Source organism: Mus caroli, chromosome 13 (assembly GCF_900094665.2).
Source record: "Mus caroli chromosome 13, CAROLI_EIJ_v1.1, whole genome shotgun sequence".
Classification (NCBI taxonomy): Eukaryota; Metazoa; Chordata; class Mammalia; order Rodentia; family Muridae; genus Mus; species Mus caroli.
In genome coordinates, this window is record NC_034582.1 from 9905218 (window position 1) to 9925754 (window position 20537).

At 38.5% G+C, this 20537-nt stretch overlaps 1 protein-coding gene across 8 annotated transcripts in view; it reads right to left on the reverse strand.

Moving 5' to 3' along the window:
- Window positions 1–20537, reverse strand: part of Hecw1 (HECT, C2 and WW domain containing E3 ubiquitin protein ligase 1) — a 275440-nt gene that overhangs the window by 65336 nt on the left and 189567 nt on the right. For 6 of the 8 annotated variants that reach the window (XM_021180044.1, XM_029468501.1, XM_029468498.1 and 3 more), the window contains 5 exons: window positions 19754–19855; window positions 14810–14960; window positions 14009–14154; window positions 7378–7499; window positions 4337–4522 (listed from right to left, as the gene is read on the reverse strand). In XM_021180044.1, coding sequence (XP_021035703.1) covers window positions 4337–4522; window positions 7378–7499; window positions 14009–14154; window positions 14810–14960; window positions 19754–19855 — 707 coding nt within the window. The remainder of the gene's footprint in view (window positions 1–4336; window positions 4523–7377; window positions 7500–14008; window positions 14155–14809; window positions 14961–19753; window positions 19856–20537) is intronic. The other 2 variants (XM_029468504.1, XM_029468503.1) reach the window with 1 other exon arrangement.

Genomic DNA, 20537 nt, shown 5'->3' on the forward strand with positions numbered 1-20537 from the left:
CTGTATCCATTCCTCTGTTGAGGGACATCTGAGTTCTTCCCAGCTTCTGGCTATTATAAATAAGGCTGCTATGAACATAGTGGAACATGTAGTCTCATTACCAGTTGGAACATCTTCTGGGTATATGCACAAGAGAGGTATTGCTGGATTTTCAGGTAGTACTATGTCCAATTTTCTGAGAAACCACCAGGCTGATTTTTCAGAGTGGTTGTATAAATTTGCAATCCCACCAGCAATGGAGGAGTGTTCCTCTTAAAATTTATTTTCATCATATTTGTTTTTGGCCCTCCAAAGACCAAGAATAATGCTCAATGAGTCTGCTTCCTTAAACAAATTTTTATGAAATAGGATCTACTTCATAGACATCTAATTATTTAGATCATAGGGATACACAATCATGATAGACATAAATAATTTATTTTAGATTAACAAAGTTTCATTTTTAATATTTGATATATGCTTCTTTAATTGATGTTAATATTTAATATTCAGTTACTTCCTCTGTTCCTTTGTTCTTGTTTCTTCTTTGTCAACTGTTGCTGCAATTATGTGTATTCATGTTTATGTCTTTGATTTTTTTGGTCTAACTGTTTCCTATTGTTTCATACTACATTGTTTCTGTTACTATAGGTCTATAATATTTTAAGATATGAAATTGTGATTCTTCCAGCACTGGTTTGTCTGTTTGTTTTAATTGGGATTGTTTTGGTTACTCTAGGGCTATTGTGATTCCATATGAATTTTTGGACAGATTGGTTTGTTTTCTTTTTTGTGAAGAATAAGATGGAGATTTTGATCAGGATTTCATTGAATGGGCAAGAATCTTTTGGGAAAATTTTCATTTTGCTACATTTATTTTATTAATCAGTTAGACGTGGTGGTAGGCTACAGAATCAGTTTGCACAGATCAATAGATTTCCCATACACTAACAACAAACTTATGAAGAAAGAGATCATGGACATACCCCCATTCACAATAGCCTCAAAGAAAAAAATATCATAGAATAAACCTAACCAAAGAAGTGAAGGACCTATATAATAAAAATGTTAAATATGCTGAAAATAAACATTTTAAAATTTTCTGGGGATGGTGTAAGATACACAGGATAAATCTAAGCACAAAATTTCATCAAGGAGGAAGAAGGAGCTATGACACTGACAAGGTCATGTGAACATAGAAAACAGTGCCCAACCTGGCAGGAAGAAATGATAAGATTTCAACCAATGAAAGAAAAGGCCACAAAGCACAAGACTCTCAGGAAACATTTTCATCCTTTCTATTATAAGGCCCACCCCATAACCAATTGAGTAATGTAGCTTTCCCTTCATCTTTAACCCATAAACTAAAATAATTATCCTTTTTTCAATAGAATACTGAGCTCCTAGAATGTAGGATTCTTTATTTTAATTCTTTGTGAAAACCCAAGGCCAAGAATAATGCATAGCATTTAGCTGGCCCCCAATAAATCTATATAGGGATGAAAGACCAGAATGTCATTGCAAAATAGTGGCATGTGTCCTTGGAGGTAATCAATAGCTCCCTGGTTGGATGTTAACACTAAACACGAAAGAAATCATGCATGGAGCTGGAAACTTAGCCAGCTACCCAGGGATAGTGAAGTCACACATCTTGGAGGAGAAGCTACAACCACCACTAAAGCAGCACAACCCTTAACTACATTCTAAATATTTATCTACATACACAGATTGTGGGTCTCCCTTCTGCTTCGGGGGTCACTGGAGTCTGGCCCATGAGGGTAGAGGGAGCAGGAGCAGTGAGCAGGATTTGGATGGTCATGAGTATGACAGAAGGACTTCTGAAGACTGTTTTAATGAGGCAGCTCAACTTTATTGTTTCAGGGGTAGGGTATATAAGAGGTCTTAAGGGTATGTGTGGAAAGGGTTGATTTGGTCACAGCACAGAACCTAATTATGAGAATGACTGTCATAGACTAGTATTTTTGAATAATTGATCTCAGTTGAAGGAATGGCTTGAAAGACATGGTGGGTTTAAATAAGAATCCCATATTTAAGGTGCTATTTGAGAAGTGTCTAAGTCAATGCCTTATGGCTGTAACGAGACCCCAAGACTATAGTAACTCTTACAAAAAAACATTTAATTAGGGCTTACTTACATGCTCAGAGGTTTAGTTCATTATCACCACGGAGGGAAGCATGGCCGCGTCCAGGCTTTAGAAGGGGCTAAGAGCCTTACATCTGGACCATTAGGGATCAGGGAGAAAGAGTGAGCCCCTGGGTCTGGCTTGTGCTTCTGAAACCTCAAAGCCCACCTCCAGTCATACACTTCTCCCAACAAGGCCACATGTCCTAATCCTTTTAAATTATGTCACTTCCCATGAGCCTGTGAGGCCATTTTCATTAAAACCACCACATTCCACTCCCTGGCCCCCATAGGCTTGTAGCCATATCAGTACAAAATGCATTCAATACAACTTCAAACATCAAATAGTCTATCAGTCTCAAAGTTATTTAAAAGTCCAGAGTCCTAACTCTCTTCTGAGACTCACAGTAATCTCTAAACTATAATTCTCTATAAAATCAAAATAAAAATCAGATTACATATTTCCAATATATAAGGCACAAATATACACTACTGTTCTAAAAGGGAACATAGTGTGGAAATACTGGACTGAAATAAGGCAAACAAAACAAAACAAAACAAAAAACACCTGGGCAAACTGTGCATCTCCATGTCTGATGTCAAATTCCTTTCAGCGTTGCTGACTGCCACATACTTTTCTCTTTCTCTTGAGCTGGTTCAAAGCTTGGTTCTGGCATTTCCAACATCTTGAAGTCTTCCAGACAATTCAGGTTTCACTTTCACAGTCACTCAAGGGCATCTCTGGGGCTCCGTGCAAGGACACCCCTGACACATGTCTAGCCTCCGTGGCTTTCCTTAGTTGCATAACTCCCTTTGTGTACCCTTGACTTTAAAACCAGAACTACCTGGCTGAAGCCACATTCTGCTGCTTGCTTGGGCTGGAACATGGCCCCCTTATTCAAATACATTTTTTATCAGCTTTTGTTTTAACGGTTGTCTTCACTGCCTAAGTTTGCCTGACCTGGAACTTGCTTTGTAGACCAGGCAGGCATCAAACATAGAGATCTGCCTGTCTCTGCTTTCTGAGTGCTGGAAATAAAGGTGTACACCATCATGCTAGGTCCTAAGCTCTTCTTTAATTCTTTTGTACAAGTTGGAAGCTTAGCTGGGTGGGGGTCTTGTTTTTAGCTCACCACTCCCTTTATGCCATTTAGCATCAGGCTTTTTTTAGTTTGTTTTCACTTCCTGGCATCCCCTTTCTCCTCCAACTTTTGTGACTTTTATTACTAAGCTTGTTCCAACAAGGCCCCATCTATTCCAGCAAGGCCACACTTCTTAATGCTGCTCCCTAAGCATCCAGATATGCCTACGAGGAGCCATTCTTATTGAAACCACTACAGGAAGGACTAGGAGGACTAGAAGGTATGGCCCAGCTGGAGTTGGTGTGACCTTGGAGAAAATGTGTTACTGTGCCTGGGCTTTAAGGTTTCAAAGTTCATGCTAGCACCCCTGCACCCCGTCCCCCAGCCTACAGTTTAGGATGTAGCTCTCAGCTACTTCTCCAGCACCATGCCTGCCTACCTCCATGTCTGCTGCTGCCATGATGATCATAGACTAAGTCCCTGAAACTTTAAGCAAGCCCCCAATTAAATGCTCTCCTTTATAAGAGTTACTTCCATCATGGTATCTCTTCACAGCTACAGAACAGTGACAAATACAGAAGTCTTAGGAGGTGTGGCCTTTTTGAAGAAGGTGTGCTACTGGAGGTAGGATTTAAGGTTGCAAAAGACTTGTGCCGTACCCAGTAACTATCCTTGCTCAGGATGTGAACTCTCAGCTATTGCCTGCTGCCATGTTTTCTGCCATGATAACCATGGGTTCTAACCCTGTGAAACCGTAAGTCTCAAATACTTTCTTTTTGGAAGTTAACTTGGTCATAGTAAAGTAACTAAGACATTGAACAAAATCAGTCCAAATTTTAAAGGTGTAAAGTTGGATGAGTATTTTGTTCCCCAAGACAGCAGTGGCACTATTTGACTTCTAGAAGGAAGAAGCTAAAAATGCTAACTATCTCATAAGATATTGTATATGCTTTGTGGAATGAGTAAGAAACCTGTTGTGCAAGTCACTGCCTCCCTTCTTCCCAGGGGGCCAATATTACAGCTCTGAGACTTGTAAGCTCCCTTCCCCAGTCTTCCCCTCACTTTCTTCCTTATCTTTTGCTTTGGGGAAACTTGGTGTTTGGTGACAGCCCCACATATTGATTATTCTCACCTTTCCCTGATGATCAGTTTTGATCTCCCAACCCCGGGGCAGTTCCAGCCGAGTATCTGCAAACATGTTGATGAAATTCACCAGGTCCCGGTTGTGCTGATAGCGCTCAAAATTTCGAGCATCTCTTCGGACTTTTAAAATCATATGCTTCAGGCAAGTGCTGCTTGTGAAAACCCTGTAGGCACTCTGAGGTGGTTTGGGAGAAAGGAAGGAAGAGGATGTGATGTTAGAAAAGAGAATAAACACACTGAGGACTTTAACATGGTACGAGTCCAACCTGGTATTGATTTGTGTAAGCTAGAAAGGCAGGCTTTAGAAGCACTGCTCAACAGGGAAATGTGCACACAACTCCTCTAGGCATATTTGCCCTTCTGATTCTACCTGACCTTCAGGATCTTCTTCCTAGTGTCAGTTACACTTGGGCTCTTTCAACCTCACCGTACTTTTCTGAACATTGCTCTTCTCCTTCCTATTTCCTTTGACTTCAGGGCTATGCTTTAGATTCTTTTATCTATCTAACCCATGACAGTAGTTATAGTTGAAGTTGGCCTTCAGAACCCTATCATTCTAGTGAGTCTTATATAACATCTACGGGTGAGGAGGTGAGAAGAAAATAAGGCTGTTTTAAGACTTGCTAAGTTGTCGGGCGTGGTGGTGCATGCTTTTAATCCCAGCACTTGGGAGGCAGGCAGATATCTGAGTTTGAGGCCAGCCTGGTCTACTGAATGAGTTTCAGGACAGCCAGGGATACACAGAGAAACCCTGTCTCGAAAAAAACCAAAAAACCAAAAAAAAAAAAAAAAAAAGACTTGCTAAGTTAGTCAAATTATAATTTTATTTTACATAAGCACCAAAGTGCTTGATGAAGCTAGACCTGGCTGGTGTTGGACTGGGGTGAGCACTCACATGCACCAGTATGTACAGTACTGTGATGAAAGAACACTCTAGGAGGCTAAAAAGGTCATCAGCCTAGTGTTTCTGACATTTCCAAGGCCCACATGAAGCCCAGCATATAGAGCAGAGTATATGTGCAGTATATGGCATACTTGTTATCCTTTAAGATTCTCCACTATCTCATTGGGGATTGCTTTGCCTAAACCCTCAATTCCTTCTTTCTCAGTCACAGCCTCTATCCTTGCATCAAATCACTCACTGAACCTGCCTCACAGTCACCACTAATGCTGGTACCCAAATAGAAACCACCTAGTATCTCTTGAGTCTTCATATATTATTCAACAGTTGGCCATAGGAGATCCAAGCAGCATTAACTGTTTTCTCAGCATTCTCTTAGAGCTAAGCCATTTCTCCCTACTCTTTCAGTACCTCATTGAGCTTGGGGCTTTAATCAGTTTTTGCTTGATTGGGTTGAATCAGCCTTTAGTCTTGGCCTCTCAGCACTTCTCTGAGACTCTGCCAGAGAAATGCTTCATCAGACTACCTAGTCATCAGAGCTGGTCTCCCAGAGCACCACAAGCTTATGTTGTCAGCTGAATAGAGTAGTGCCTTAGCTGTTTGTCAGGATGCTGATGTTTCATCATTTCTTCCATGTCTGCCATCCACAGTGAAGCTACTTTGTAGTCCTGGCTGCTACATCCTTCCTAATACACTGACCCATTTGCTTGGGCTTTCCCCCATTCTCTTTAAACTTCCAAGACTCAATTCAGCCTTTGCCTCATGTATCATGTCACCCAGTCAGTATCTCTCAATTTGCTCTCTCTCAATTTGGACTCTGTCCTATCACATTAGATTGACAGCCTTACATGTGCTCTCCACAAAACAGCTATCTGCTGACACTTAGGTGTCTCCCTAATCTGTTTTTGTGATTCCAGTTTCTGGCCCAAATTACAAAAAAGTTTGTGAGATAGAAGAATTAATGAACACTGTAATGTACATTTTGGGAAAATGTCCCTGAAAATTCAAGGAAAAAAAAGGATATATGTGAAGCCAAATCACAAATAATATCAATATATTTTAAAACTATATCAAAAGATAGTCTAGTTATTATTTAAGAGAAAGTATCTAAAATGTTTTCAATAAAGATGAGTTTAAAAATGGTTATGAATGGGTAATATTTGTACACTTTACACTCTTGCTTTTTACAAAATTTAAGAACAATAAAAACAGCATGTATTTGTTTCCAAGGAATGTTCATTAACATGATCCTGAAGAAAGCCTTGGGAAGGCTGTTGGGTTTGGTCTTGTTCTGTATTGTAATGCTACATGCAGGCCTTCAAGACCTGGAGTCTGCAGGTAGATCTAAGGGATGCTATGTGACCTTGGCCCCAAGTTATTTTTTAATTGGCAGATAAAGATGCAGATAGCCAATAGCTGGACAGAAGAGACATTAGGTGAGGTTTCAGATTCCTAGGCTTGGGGTTGGAGGAGAACCACGAGGAGAAAAAGAAGGTGGAGGAGGAAGGAGAAGTCACCACGGGTTAGGTGAACCATAAAAACATGGCCTGGAGGGAGTTAAGAGCATCCAAGATGAAAGATAGTAGGTAATAATTTGGGGTTATTGATAGAAAAGTAGATTCTAATAGTGTAAAGGGTAGATATGTGCCCAACTGTAGTGCTGATTAAGGCTTATTGTAAATATAAAGGTTACATATGTCTTTTATCTGGGAACTGAATGATCAAGGCTGGGTAGAAACCCCAGGCAGGGTTAAATAATTTCTACAATAGAAGGCAATAAAGTTTCTTAATCCTTCCTTCTTTATTGAGAGACTCACATGGAAAAGTATGGTCTGAGTTGCACACACACACTCACACACACACAAAACCATTAATGAAAAAAATGGGTCATACATTTGAAAAAGTAAAGGGAAGGACATATGGGAAAATTTGGAGGAAAGAAAGAGAAAGGAGAAAAGGAAATGATGTAACTATAATCTCAAAAGATAAAATAAATATAAAGAATTCTTTCTTTCCCCTGGTTCACTGAGTAAAATTGTAGCCCCTTTATCTTATTAAATGACTACATAAAGCTCTTCTTGGGTTTTCAGGGAGCCAGTCCACCCTGCCTTTGTTTTGGGAGCACTCACATAATTGGCATGCAACACAGTGAAGAACTCAGGATTGGTGATGAACTTGACCGCTGGAGACTGCAGCAGCAAGGTGACCTTCTGTGAGTTGACAGGAGAAAGTGACCCTTCTCTCCTCAGATCTAGAAACATGAAGCAAAGTAATGGAATATGCTGTGAGAAAAGTCCTCCCACATGGAGCATGTCTCTTCCCATAGCAGAGCACAGACTTCCACTCACATGGCAGACACTTGCTTTTTCATAGTGACATGACCATGTCAAGAATTTCAAGTGTTTCTTGTCTAAGATGCTTGATACCAAAAGTGCATCAGAATTTCTTCCAAATTCTCGAACATATGCATATACAGAATGAAGTATTTTATAGCCATACATAGACTTGCCATACAAGTCTGAATTGCCAGAACCCTGTAAAGCTCTGAGCAGGAGCACACCTACAATCCAAGCTTCCTATGCAGAGGTGGGAGGCAGAGACAAGAGAATTCCCAGAAGTTCTGTCTAGCTAGCCTGTTGTACATGCTGGTAAAACCCTATAAAGATCCTATATCAAATGAGGTGGAAGATGAAAACACTTGAGGTTGCCCCTCAATTTTGTAAGCATAAAATAAAATGTATGTACCTTCCATTTCTATCTTATAGCCTAGAGGTAACGACACGTTTTTTTCAAAAAGCAGCATCACAATATAGTGTAACCTAAATTCAAACTCATGATCTTCTAGTCTCTAGTCCCTAGGTGTTGGGAGTAAAACCATGTGGTATCATACCTGATTTATAATTTTTATTTAAATATTTTAAATAATTTTATGCATGAACCTCAGAATTTTCCTTTTATGGCATCATGTTAGCATACTAAATATTCTGGATATGTTTTTGAGTATTTCAAATTTTGAGTTTTTAAGAGTCAGGAATCTTTCACTTGTTTGGTTAGAGCTACCCCAAGATATTTTATATTATTTGTGGCTATTGTGAAGGGAGTTGTTTCCCTAATTTCTTCCTCAGGCTGTTTATCATTTGTATAAAGGAAGGCTACTGATTTATTTGACTTAATTTTATATCTGACCACTTTGCTGAAGTTGTTTGTCAGCTGGAGAAGTTCTCTGGTAGAATTTTTGGGGTCGCTTAAGTATACCATTACATCATGTGCAAATAGTGATACCTTTATTTGATCTTTGCCAATTTGTATCCCCTTGATCTCTTTTTGTTGTTTTATTGTTCTAGCTAGCACTTTGAGTACTATATTAAATTGATATGGGGAGAGTGGGCATCCTTGTCCCTGATTTCAGTGGGATTGCTTCAAGTATCTCTCCATTTAATTTGATATTGGCTCTTGGTTTGCAGTAAATTGCTTTTATTCTGTTTAGGTATGGGACTTGAATCCTGATCCCTCCAATACTTCTAACATGAAGAGGTGATGTATTTTGTCAAAGGCTTTTTTTTTTCTGCATCTAAGGAGATGACCATGAGATTTTTTTCCTTTGAGTTTGTTTATATACTGAACTACATTAATGGATTTTTGTATATTGAACCAACCTTGCATCCCTGGGATGAAGCCTAGTTGGTCATGGTGAATGATGGTTTTGATGTGTTCTTGGATTTGGTTTGCAAGAATTTTATTGAGTATATTTGCATCGATGTTTATAAATGAGATTGGTCTAAAGTACTCTTTTTTGGTTGGGTCCTTGTGTGGTTTAGGTATCAGAGTACTTGTGGTTTCATAGAATGAGGTAGTGATCCTTCTGTTTCTATTTTATGGATTCCTTTGAGAAATACTGGTATCAGATCTTCTTTGAAGGTTTGGTAGAATTCTGCACTAAATCCATCTGGCCTTGTGCTTTTTTTGGTTGGGAGACTTGCAATGACTGCTGCTATTTCCTTAAGGGATATGGACCTGTTTACCTGCTCTTGATTTAACTTTGGTGTGTGGTATCTGTCTATAAAACCATTCATTTCATCTAGATTTTACAGTTTTGCTGAGTATAGGCTTTTGTAGTAGGATCTGATGATTTTTTGAATTTCCTCCGTTTCTGTTGTTATGTCATCCTTTTTGTTTCTGATCTTGTTAATTTAGATACTGTCTCTGGGCCCTTTAGTTAGTTTGGCTAGGGGTTTATCTATGTATTTTTCTCTTTGTTTCTATTTGGCTGATTTTGGCCCTGAGTTTGACAATTTCCTGCTGTCTACTCCTCTTGGGTATATTTTCTTCTTTTTGCTCTAGAGCCCTCAGGTGTGCTGTTAAGTTGCTAGTGTAAGATCTCTCCAGTTTCTTTACCAGGGTACTACGAATTTTCCTCTTAGCACTGCTTTCATTGTATCCCATAAGTTTGGGTATGTTGTACCTTCATTTTCATTAAATTTCAGGAAGTCTTTAATTTCTTTCTTTATTTCTTCCCTGACAAAGTTATCATTGAGTAGAGAGTTTCAGTTTCCCCATGTATATATGGTCTTTCTGTTGTTTTTGCTATACTGAAGGCCAGCCTTAGGCCATGGTGATCTGATAGGATTACTTCAATTTTCTTGTATCTGTTGAGGGTTGTTTTGTGACCAATTATATGGTTGATTTTGGAGAAGATACCATGAGGTGCTGAGAAGAAGGTGTCTTCTTCTGTTTTAGGGTGAAATGTTCTGTAGATATCTGTCAAATCCATATGGTTCATAACCTCTATTAGTCTCATTGTGTCACAGCTTAGTTTCTGTTTCAATGACCTGTCCATTGGTAAAAATGAGGTGTTGAAGTCTTCCACTATTATTGTGTGGGATTCAATGCGTGTTTTAAGCCTAAGTAAAGTTTCTTTAATACATGTGGCTGCCCTTGCATTTGGGGCATAGATGTTTAGGATTGAGACTTTCTTTGGTGGATTTTCCCTTTGATGAATATGAAGTGTCCTTTCTCATCACACTTGATAACTTTTAGTTGAGATCTACTATATTGGATATTAGGATGGCAACTCCAGCTGGTTTCTCTAGACCATTTGCCTGGAAGACCTCTTTTCACCTTTTTACTCTGAGTTAGTGTCTGTCTTTTTTATTGAAGTGTGTTTCTTTTATGCAGCAAAATGCTGGATCTTGTTTGTGTATTCTCTCTCTCAGCTTATGTCTTTTTATAGGTGATTTGAGTCCATTAATATTGAGAGATATTAAACATTGATGACTGTTGGTTCCTGTTATATTTGTTTTTGTAGGTGGCTTTATGCGCTTTCGGTTCTCTCCAGCAATGGAGAATGTGGAGAAAGAGGAACACTCTTCCATTTTTGGTGGAATTGCAAACTGGTAGAACCACTCTGGAAATCAATTTGGACGTTCCTCAGAAAAGTGAAAATAGATCTACCTGAAGACCCAGCTGTACCACTCTTGGAAATATACCAAAAGATGCCCCACCTTGCCACAGGGGCATGTGTTCCACTATGTTCATAGTGGCCTTATTTGTGATAGCCAGAAGCTGGAAACAACCCGGATGTCCTAGGACAGAACAATGGATACAGAAAATGTGGTTCATTTATACAATGGAATACTAGTTAGCTATTAAGAATGAGGACATCCTGAGTTTTGCAGGCAAATGTATGGAACCATAAATGTCATCCTGAATGAGGAAACTCAGACCCAAAAAGACATGCATGGTATGTACTCTATAAGTGGATATTAGTTAAAAAAAATACAGAATACCCAAGATACAGTCCACAGAACTCAAAAAGGTTAACAAGCTTAAGTGCCCAAGTGAGGACTCCTTGTAGGGAGAACAAAACAATCACAAGGGGGAGGTAGGGAGGGGCCTGGGAGGGAAAAGGAATAGGTGAAGGGTGGGAGAGGGGAACATGATCTGGTATTGGGTGGGGGAAAATGACTGAAGCCCTGAGGGCCAGCTGAAGGATTGGAAACAGGCAACCTTGGGAGGTAGGAGGTTGGGAGGACCCTCTAAAATGCACCAGAGACCTGGGAGGTGAGAGACTCTCAGGACTCAAAGATAGGGACCCTAGATGAAATGCCCTACAGTGGGAACTTGCAAAGCCGAACTCCAGAAGAAAGACAGAGCATTGAGTTAGGAATGGGGTTGCTATCCCACAGTCAAAACTCTGACCCACAATTGTTCCTGTCTGAAAGAACTGCAGGGATAGAAATGGAGAAGAGCCTGAGGAAAAGAAGGTGCAGCGACAGGCCCAAAATGGGATCCAGCTCAAGGGGAGGCCCCAAGGTCTGACACTATTACTGAGGCTATGGAGTGCTCACAAAAGGGATCTATCATGACTGCCCTCTGAAAGACCCAATAAACAGCTGAAAGAGTCAGATGCAGATATTTCCAATCAACCAATGGACAGAAGTTGGCTGACTCTTGTGGTTGAACTAGGAAAAAGCTGAAAGAAGCTAAGGAGGAGGGAGGCCAGCAGTCTCAATTAACCTGGACCCTTAAGATCTCTCAGATACTGGGTCACCAACCAGGCAGCGTATGCCAGCTTATATGAAGCTCTCAACACATATACAGCAGAGGATTTCGGGTCTGGACTCAGTGGGAGAAGATGCACCTAACCCTAAAGAAACTGGAGGCTCCAGGGAGTTTAGAGCCTTAGAATGGGAGTGGAGGGGGGGGGTTGGGTGAGGACATCCTTGCGGAGACAGGGGTTGGGGAGGATGTATGGGAGGGTGGACTGGGAGGTGAATAAAACCTGGAGTGTAAAAAACAAACAAACAAACAAATAAATAAAATTAAAAAGTCAGGAATCATTATTTCCTAATAACGTTCTTATATAATTTCAACTATGTTCAAGTCTTCTCAAGTCTCTTCCCGTTGTTTTTCTTTCTTGTTTTATTACAAATGTTACCTGTAATTAAGACAGTTTACAGAAGCTTCCCCTCCTATAAACACTTCTCTGCTGTTGGACTTTCAAGCTCCTCTCTGGCTGATTGAGCTTCGATTTGTGCTTTGTTTTATCTGGTCCCACAAGGTAGGAGCAACATGTGAATTCTGAAATAGGGTCCGTAGCACTTGTGTTGCTGTCTCTTTTCTGTCCCCATGTCCATTAAGGAAAATAGCCAGAAGGAAAAGCTTCCAAACCAAGGCCATCTCAGAGCAACCTCCACACAGCTAATACACAGGTGACACAGGTGACTACATGTGACTAGGAGTCCAACAGCATCCTAAGCAACATCCTAAGCAACCTGCCAGCCTTAGTCAGCTTACATTGCTCACTGGCAGATCTGAAGGGTCAATTCAGTTGTGAGTTCGATCTACTACAACCAAGGGTTTTATTATGTAGTAAATTACATGTGATTCAATACTAAATCCAGAAATAATCCTATGCACATTTTCTCATCCTCTTTCTATTTACTTGATTGTTGTACCATATGTCTTTCAGAAGACTGAACAAAGAAATTAGTAACAACAACAACAACAACAACAACAACAACAACAACAACATCTAACCAGGGTTGTTAGTACATCTGATAGAAAAAGCAGAATGGGCACAATTAAAATTACTGATTAAAATGTGTGTATGCATTTAAGAAGAAAGGAGCCAGTAAGTAGTGGGTTGGCCAATTGAAAGATATCTTCAAGTTATAGCATGGCCACTATATATTTAAATTTACTGCAGCTGTCATTGTCTACACAAGACTTACTAAATATTGGGCCCATCCATAGGTCATCATGGGTCGGGGAGGATCCCACTGGGGAAAGGGGGTTTCACATAATTTTCTTTACTTATGTATCCACTGATAACTTGTTCTTGCTCTAGGAAGCATCCTTCCCCATACCACTAGCCATGAAACTCAGTGGACCACACATACAGATTATATGGAAATAAGATGGGAGCCTAGTGTAAAGAAATGTTCTAGAGAGAGACAGAGAGAGACATAGACAGAGACATAGAGAGAGAGACACACACACACACACACAAGAGAGAGAGAGCAGAGCAGGAAATTTAAATGGTTAAAATTCATTGTGTACATGTGTAAAATAAATCAAATAAGGATGTCTGATATCTATGTTGCCAAAAAATCGCTGACACCTGATAGAATAAGAATTTAAATATTTGCTTGCCTAGACTGAAACTGGGCCTTTTTTTGGCAAATGTGTTACCAACCCAATTCAAATGGAAGTGGGTTACTGGGATTTCACTGTGGTACTTGAATATGTTGTTATGGGTACAGAAAGTAGAAGCCAACCTCATGCTTTTAAAACATCATTATTGGCATCTTAATTTGATTAGATTTAAATAATTAAGATCTCAGGAAAATAAGGCTTGACACATGGTAAAAATAATATGCTCTTGGGCTTTGTGAACAAGAAACTCACCAGAAACCTCTTTGTGTCCAGGTCCCTCTTTAGTTAAACTGAATTTTATCTGAAATGCCCAAGACTCACTTGAAATGGATTGTGAACATTTGCCATGTTTTATTTATAAGTGACAAATCCTTAAAACACCAACAGATAAACATTGCTTAACCACACAGGAGTCTATGTCTTCTGAGATTCCTGCTGGGAGGCTTTGCTATCTCCTTAACTCAGGCTTCTGAATCCTTCAACTTGTTCTCCCATATTTTGCTTCTCTCTTATCTATGAGATATGTGGCTATCCCATGAGGCAGGGTAGGGATTGGCACACTTCTGTCACAGACATTAAATGCCACCTCTAGTGCTCTAATACCTAAGCTTGATTGGGATGATTCTGCTTCTGAGTCACTCCCACCACCTCCTCCTCCTCCTCCTCCGTCTGGTATTTGCTCAGAGTTTTGATTGCCAGAATCTTCTTCAGCTCTCTCTGTTGCCATGGTTCTCTGGATGTTTTGATACCTGTACATGGAAAGACCATAACCAATTTGTGTTTGGTAATGCTGTGAATAAAGCAGTTGGAAAAAAATTGTAAAACACTGTGTTGGAATCAGAAGTGTCTACAATTCCAAGAAGGCTTCCAGAACAATTAATAAGACAACTCTAAGATAACTAAGTCCACAGAGAGGAGAGAGGAGTATACCCTCCATGGTGATGGGTGTACAGTGGAGATGAGACAAGGACTAAGTCTACTGTGATCTATGCGGCAATTTTTCTTTAAAACTTTTATGGAAACTATCCTTGGAATGTTAACTATTTTGAGTTAGGTATCTTTGGAAACATCTCATGATGGACATGAACTAGTCTTCCAAAAATTCTCACATGGAGATCCTCACATCCTTGGTAAATGTCTTGGGAGATGGGGCCAAAAATAAAGAATTTCTGATTTTTGGCTTGTACCAGTAAGACAGTTTGAAGAACCCTATCTTTAAATGCCATTCAAGCTTAATGTGCTCTCTGTCACTAACTTCCAAACCCAGCCTTCAAAATACTGGGAACAGCTTGCTTAACATAATTAATTTTGTTCAGTTTCCTTATAATGAACTGGAAAACAGAAGAGGGATGTCTTTCCATCCTTACCAGGCTTATAGGATCTCATTCTGAACCAATCACCAACCTTCTGTTAAGCTGCTCCATCTGGTGGACAGACCCGGATCTGATCATTCCATCTGGGGTAGGGGCCATCGATGGTCGCTGCCAGGTGGTTGTGCGATTTATATGGTCCACATAAAAGACCCGTCCATGGCTGTCAATTCGAGCTTCCCAGTCTAATGTTTAATAATAGGACAAGAAAAGTCAAGAATGGACTACTGACCTATGTGTACAAATTCTACTTCCAGGTCGTCTGGAGATAGCACTCACCAGTGACTCATTATGAAGGCCCTCCCATCCCTCTCGCCCTTGCCTTCTAGCACTTACCATGACTGCTGGACAAGAGTGGGAATTAGCTTTCTAGAAAGGAGCTAATACATTCAGACTCTCTACTTTGCCATGATAATTGTGGTTCCTTGACTAGGCTGTATGCTTAAATTTATTAGTGTCTAAAGGAAAGTTGCTTACTGCCTTAAAGATATTGCTGGTTATTCAAGAAATGGGTGCAGAAAATTGAGCAAACCCTGCAGTAAGTGTTAGTGTTGTGAATCAGCTCTTCATTCAGGCTAATAGAATGTGGCTAGGGGCAGTCACAACAGCTCTCGTGTTTAACCCCCTTCTAACTTAGCTCTGAAGCAGCGCACCTGCAACTTTGAAAAGTATCTTGCTAATGATTTATTTTTCTTTTACGTGCATTGGTGTGTGGGTGTCAGATCCCTTGGAACTGGAGTTGCAGACAGTTGTGGGTTGCCATGTGGGTGCTGGGAATTGAACCCCAGTCTTTTGGAAGAACAGACAGTGCTCTTAACCCACTGAATCATCTCTCCAGCCCCAAAAGGTTCTTTCAAAACTGAGCAGGCTCAAGCAATTGTATTTCCTTTTAAGAGGGTGGATGGAAGAATTGATAACTACAGTTTCAAAATAGCCATGTAATAAAATGTGAAGTCACAATAATCAAACAATTCAACAAACATCAAGCTGGAGGGAGGAGAGGAAGGGAGAAAGTGATGAAATTATATTTTAATTAGAACTATATTTTGAAATGTGTAAAAGATAAAAAGATAAAATCTTTTAAATTATCTTTTTAAATTTTGAGATTATAATTACATATTTCCCTCATTCCTTTCTTCTCTCAAACTCTCCCATACACCTCATCTTGGTCTTTTAAAAAAATTTTGGCCTCTTTTATCATTAGTTGTTGTTACATACATATATGCATATGTATGTATATATATATATATATATATATATGTATGATAGATATATAACATTGTTGCTAAGTAGCCATCACATAGAGCATAGGGACTCAAGGCAGAGGTATAGATGATTAGGGGATGTACATGTAAGTTGAAGTGAGTTGGAATCCATGAATAACCCCTTGAAACTGAGAGTTAAGTGTGATTTATGTTTATCTGAGCTAGGTAAATAAGAGAAATGCTACATAGGAATGAACAAAACTTCTGTGCTCTACAGATAAAAACGTGGTAGAAATAACACCAATATGGTCTTGTGCTGAAAATGTTAAAGATATACTAAACTTAATTTCAAAAGGAGGAAAACCATTTGGCTTAAGTGAGAGAAGACAATCTTGGGACTGGTTCAGATGTGATCTTGAAAACTCACGAGTTAGGTAATGATATAGTGACTCTCAAGTTTTAAATGGAAGATAAATTTGGTGTCCTTATGCTTTTGTATGTATATGACATATCTGTTTGAAAATATAATGTCAAATGTCTAATCTAGAAAGTTGTCAATGACCAATGAAAGTCCAAATAACAGAAAATCTAAAATTTAATGTATATGAGAGACGGAAGGAAAAATGTAGTTGAACTACAGAAGTATATTCTAAGAAGACTTCCCTAAAGTAGGTTATTAGATAATTCAGATATCAACGATTAGAAAAATAACCAATTTAATGATGATCTTATTGTATACACTTGTAATTTCATGATATCACAATTAATCATATTCTAAATGTTTGAAATTTCTGTTGATTTTTAATCTCATTAAAATCATTAATCAATTAAACAAATTATTAAACATATTTTCTTGAACTGTCATTCAACAAAGAGTAAGGATTAACTTTTAAATAACACTGTGTTATTCAATTCAAGTGAGAAAAGTTACACTTACACTTGCTATAAACTAGGAGTTACAGGAAGTTCTAGGGACACAGATCCTGACTCTAAGGGAAAACAAGAATTTGGCCATTGACTTCTCCATTGGCCTTGCAAATTATCTAAGGGGTTAGGGGGACTGGAGAATGGAACATTGGTAACACATTCTTAGCAAGTTTCAAATCTCTGAACCACTTCTGGAAAGTATGTTCATTCAGACCCTAAGCTCTTTCATTAACACATTAAGTATCTGAAACTCAGTGTTAATTTTATATTTTTATAAATATTCATTAAATAATTAGCTGAATTTGAGTATCTTTTCTGGGTTGTTTTGTAAAGAATTCATTTTCACATATCCTATAAACAAAGAAAAAACATCTGGATGGATCTTCAGGGTTCAGCATCATAAGAAGGATTAACCCCCGTGATGCCAGGACTTTACTTAGACCCCTGAAAACAGTATCTATTCTACACTGTGGCAGCTTATAGTAGTGTGTAGGTCAGGTTGAGTTGTTTAGGATAAAATGAATTATTGAATACCAAATTATGTTTTAACAAGAACTGAAACGTGCATTGTCTTTATTTTTGGATTGTGTATTTAAGTATTTTAATCAATGGTATATCCTATTTGAACTTTACAAACATTTGTCTAATTGCCTTCATCCCATCACTAGCTTATAATATCTCTAGTATAATATAATTTGGTCAAGCTTTAGGCTATTCCTAACCAAACCTACTCTATAAAAAGTTTTTTTTTTTTTTTAAATCAGTCCAGGCTGAAACTGAGTCATTATTGATTCTTATTTTCCTCCCATGTCCATACTCAATATGTAATCAAATTTGTCTTCCAAATATATGTTCAGATATTACCATTGCTTAACAATCCCCTGATGCCACCCTGATCCATATCACCAATGGTTTCATCTTGGCCACTGCAATCACCTTCTGCTGTATTTCATAGACTTCTATTTTTTCTCTGCAGTTTATTCCCTGTACAGCAACAAGGGGCAAACTTTCAAAACACATGTCAGAAATACCACTTCCTGCTCAAAACGCTGTGGTGTGTCCTCATTCAGAATAAAAGGCAAACCTCTCTGGCAGTTTTCAACCTGTCAGTCTCAACAAACTTTTATCTCCCAAATATTTACACTATGATTCCTAACAGTAGCAAAATAACCAAGTAGCAACAAAAATAATTTCATGGTTGAGGGTCACCACGATATGAGGCCCTGTTTTAAAGGGTCACAGCTTTAGGATGTTTGAGAACAATTGCAGCAGTCTAGAGAGCCCCAGGTGAGTGGTCTGTGCTGTTTTCCCTTGAGTATCATTATCACTGGCCTTGGATGCTTTGGCTTCACTCTTCATGCTCATCATCATGAGATGAGTATGGCTGCGGCTACGGGCTGCTATCGTTGCTTGTAAAGCTTTCTCTCAGCATTTATATATGTAACTCCCCTGTCTCATTCATTATTGTCCTCTTAGGGAAGCTTGCTTAGAATTCAGTTCTAAAACTGCAAACCAGTATCTACTACGCATGAGAAGCCTCCTTTATCTACTTTTGTTTTCTCATTGCGTTTATCATCAGATTCCTGATCTCCATTTTATTGTTTGTTATACACTTCCCAGACTAGCATATAGATGCTCCACGAGGGCTGCAGTCACTATTCATTTTGGTTAGCTAAAACAGCACCAACAACAGAGTATTCAGTAAAAACTTGATGATGAATGTCTATCAGCAATGAAGTCACTCATGTCCTATTTGAGATCTCCTAGCAAAATCCTGTTGTCAGAATTAATTAGCAAATTTCTAATATTTTCTTTGCTATATGGATAGAAAATTAAAACCTATTTTGAGTCTTTTTTAATTGTTGAGAGTGGTTTTGTTTGGTGGTTATTTTGAAGTGGTTTTACATTAACTTATTTACAATGCCTCCATTTATAACTGCCTAATGTAAACTCTTGCAAAAGTGTAAGTTTTGGGAACACATTTGCATTTATAACAATCTATCCAAAATTAAAGATTATCTATGTGTGGAAAAATCTTGAATTCAAACAGAGAGGTTCCAGAATTCATAAGTTTTCATTGTGTTAAATGAGTTTGCAACACTCAGCTTCATTTTCTTCTCCTGAATATTTGAGATAGAGTGATGCAGGTTAAGGCTGAATGCATCGCACAGGCAGGGCTGTCTTAGTTCAAACTTAGCATTTAGCAGAAGAGGACATTAAAGCTTTATTCCTACAAATAATGAAACAATATTTTAGAGATTAAATGAATTTCCTAAGTTCAAATGACTAAGGAATCTTTACTTATGTAGGACAGTTATTAGGGTAAAGTGGTACTGAATTCTAACCTACAAATGATAGTTTTCCTGGAAACGCCAATGAACTCTAGCAGGCATTTGGAATTTTTAATCCTTTGATGAAAGTTATAGTTAAGAAAGCATAATTTCTTAAAACACTGTGGGTTAAAGTTGTTTTATTCTATGGAGACACTTGTGAATAATGGATTCACTGGAGAAAAATAGAGTTCTATTTCCAACTGAAAAATTTAAAATGGGAAATTTAGGACTGAAAGACCACAAAGACTAGTGATGTCTTGTAAAGAAATGATATCTATTTTTTGCTTCTCCCTCAGAAAGTTAGGTATATTAACATTTGTTTATCACTTCAATACCATATAATGAAACAGCTTGTTAAAAAAAGAAGTTTTATAGTAGGTATATATTGGTGTTTAGTAACACTGCCAATTTATGGAATTTGGAAAGAATTTTGGATGTTTGCATATGAATTCACACTGACCTGTTCAGACTGGATGGGAAGAATTAAGCCATAGATTTGAAACTAAAGCTTACTTGGTGGAAGAGGCTCATCGATTGTTGGGTAGTGATGATGTTCAGGCCTCAAGGAAGGAAGTTGGCTTATTGGCTGGGAATTATGGAGTATAGGACATTCACCTATGAACAAGATAGTCAAGACATTCATATGCATTGCTATGGCACTGTTATAAAAAAAAAACATGACTGTAAAACAAAGATCACCATAAGAAACAACAAATAAAATGGGAAATCTAGTTTTTGTGTCAGTTTACTATAACCATGTCATTTTTGACACAAATTATTAAGGAAAAGGAAGAGTAGGAAGAAGAAAAGCAGGAGAAAAGAAGAGGAGGAGAAAGAAGAAGGAAGAGAAAGAGGAAAATGGAGAGGAAAAAAGAGGAGGAAAGGAAAAATCCGAATATGTTTGACTCTTGATCTATGCCACATACACTAATCAATACATGTGGTCAGAGTCTGATTCTGTAGCTACTTGAATTGTCTTTGTTAGAAGGTGGCATCATGAGGAACACTAGGGAAAAACTTAACGAGCCTTATTTTATTCCAGTGAAGGAGACAGGCTTGTTTGAAGGAGTGAAGAGTATTTATCACAAAAGCTTTGTTGGATTATGGAAAATACACCTGATCATATGGATATGAGGGCGTCATAATTAAAACAACAGAAGACTATCAAAAGACTGTTATTTTCAGAGTTAAAGGGGACTGAAACTCTCAGACAGTGCATTTCCAAGATGGATCAAGGAACTGGTGGTCCAAGAATGTAAATTCCTCTAAAGGGACATTATTCGGTAAGATGGGGAGC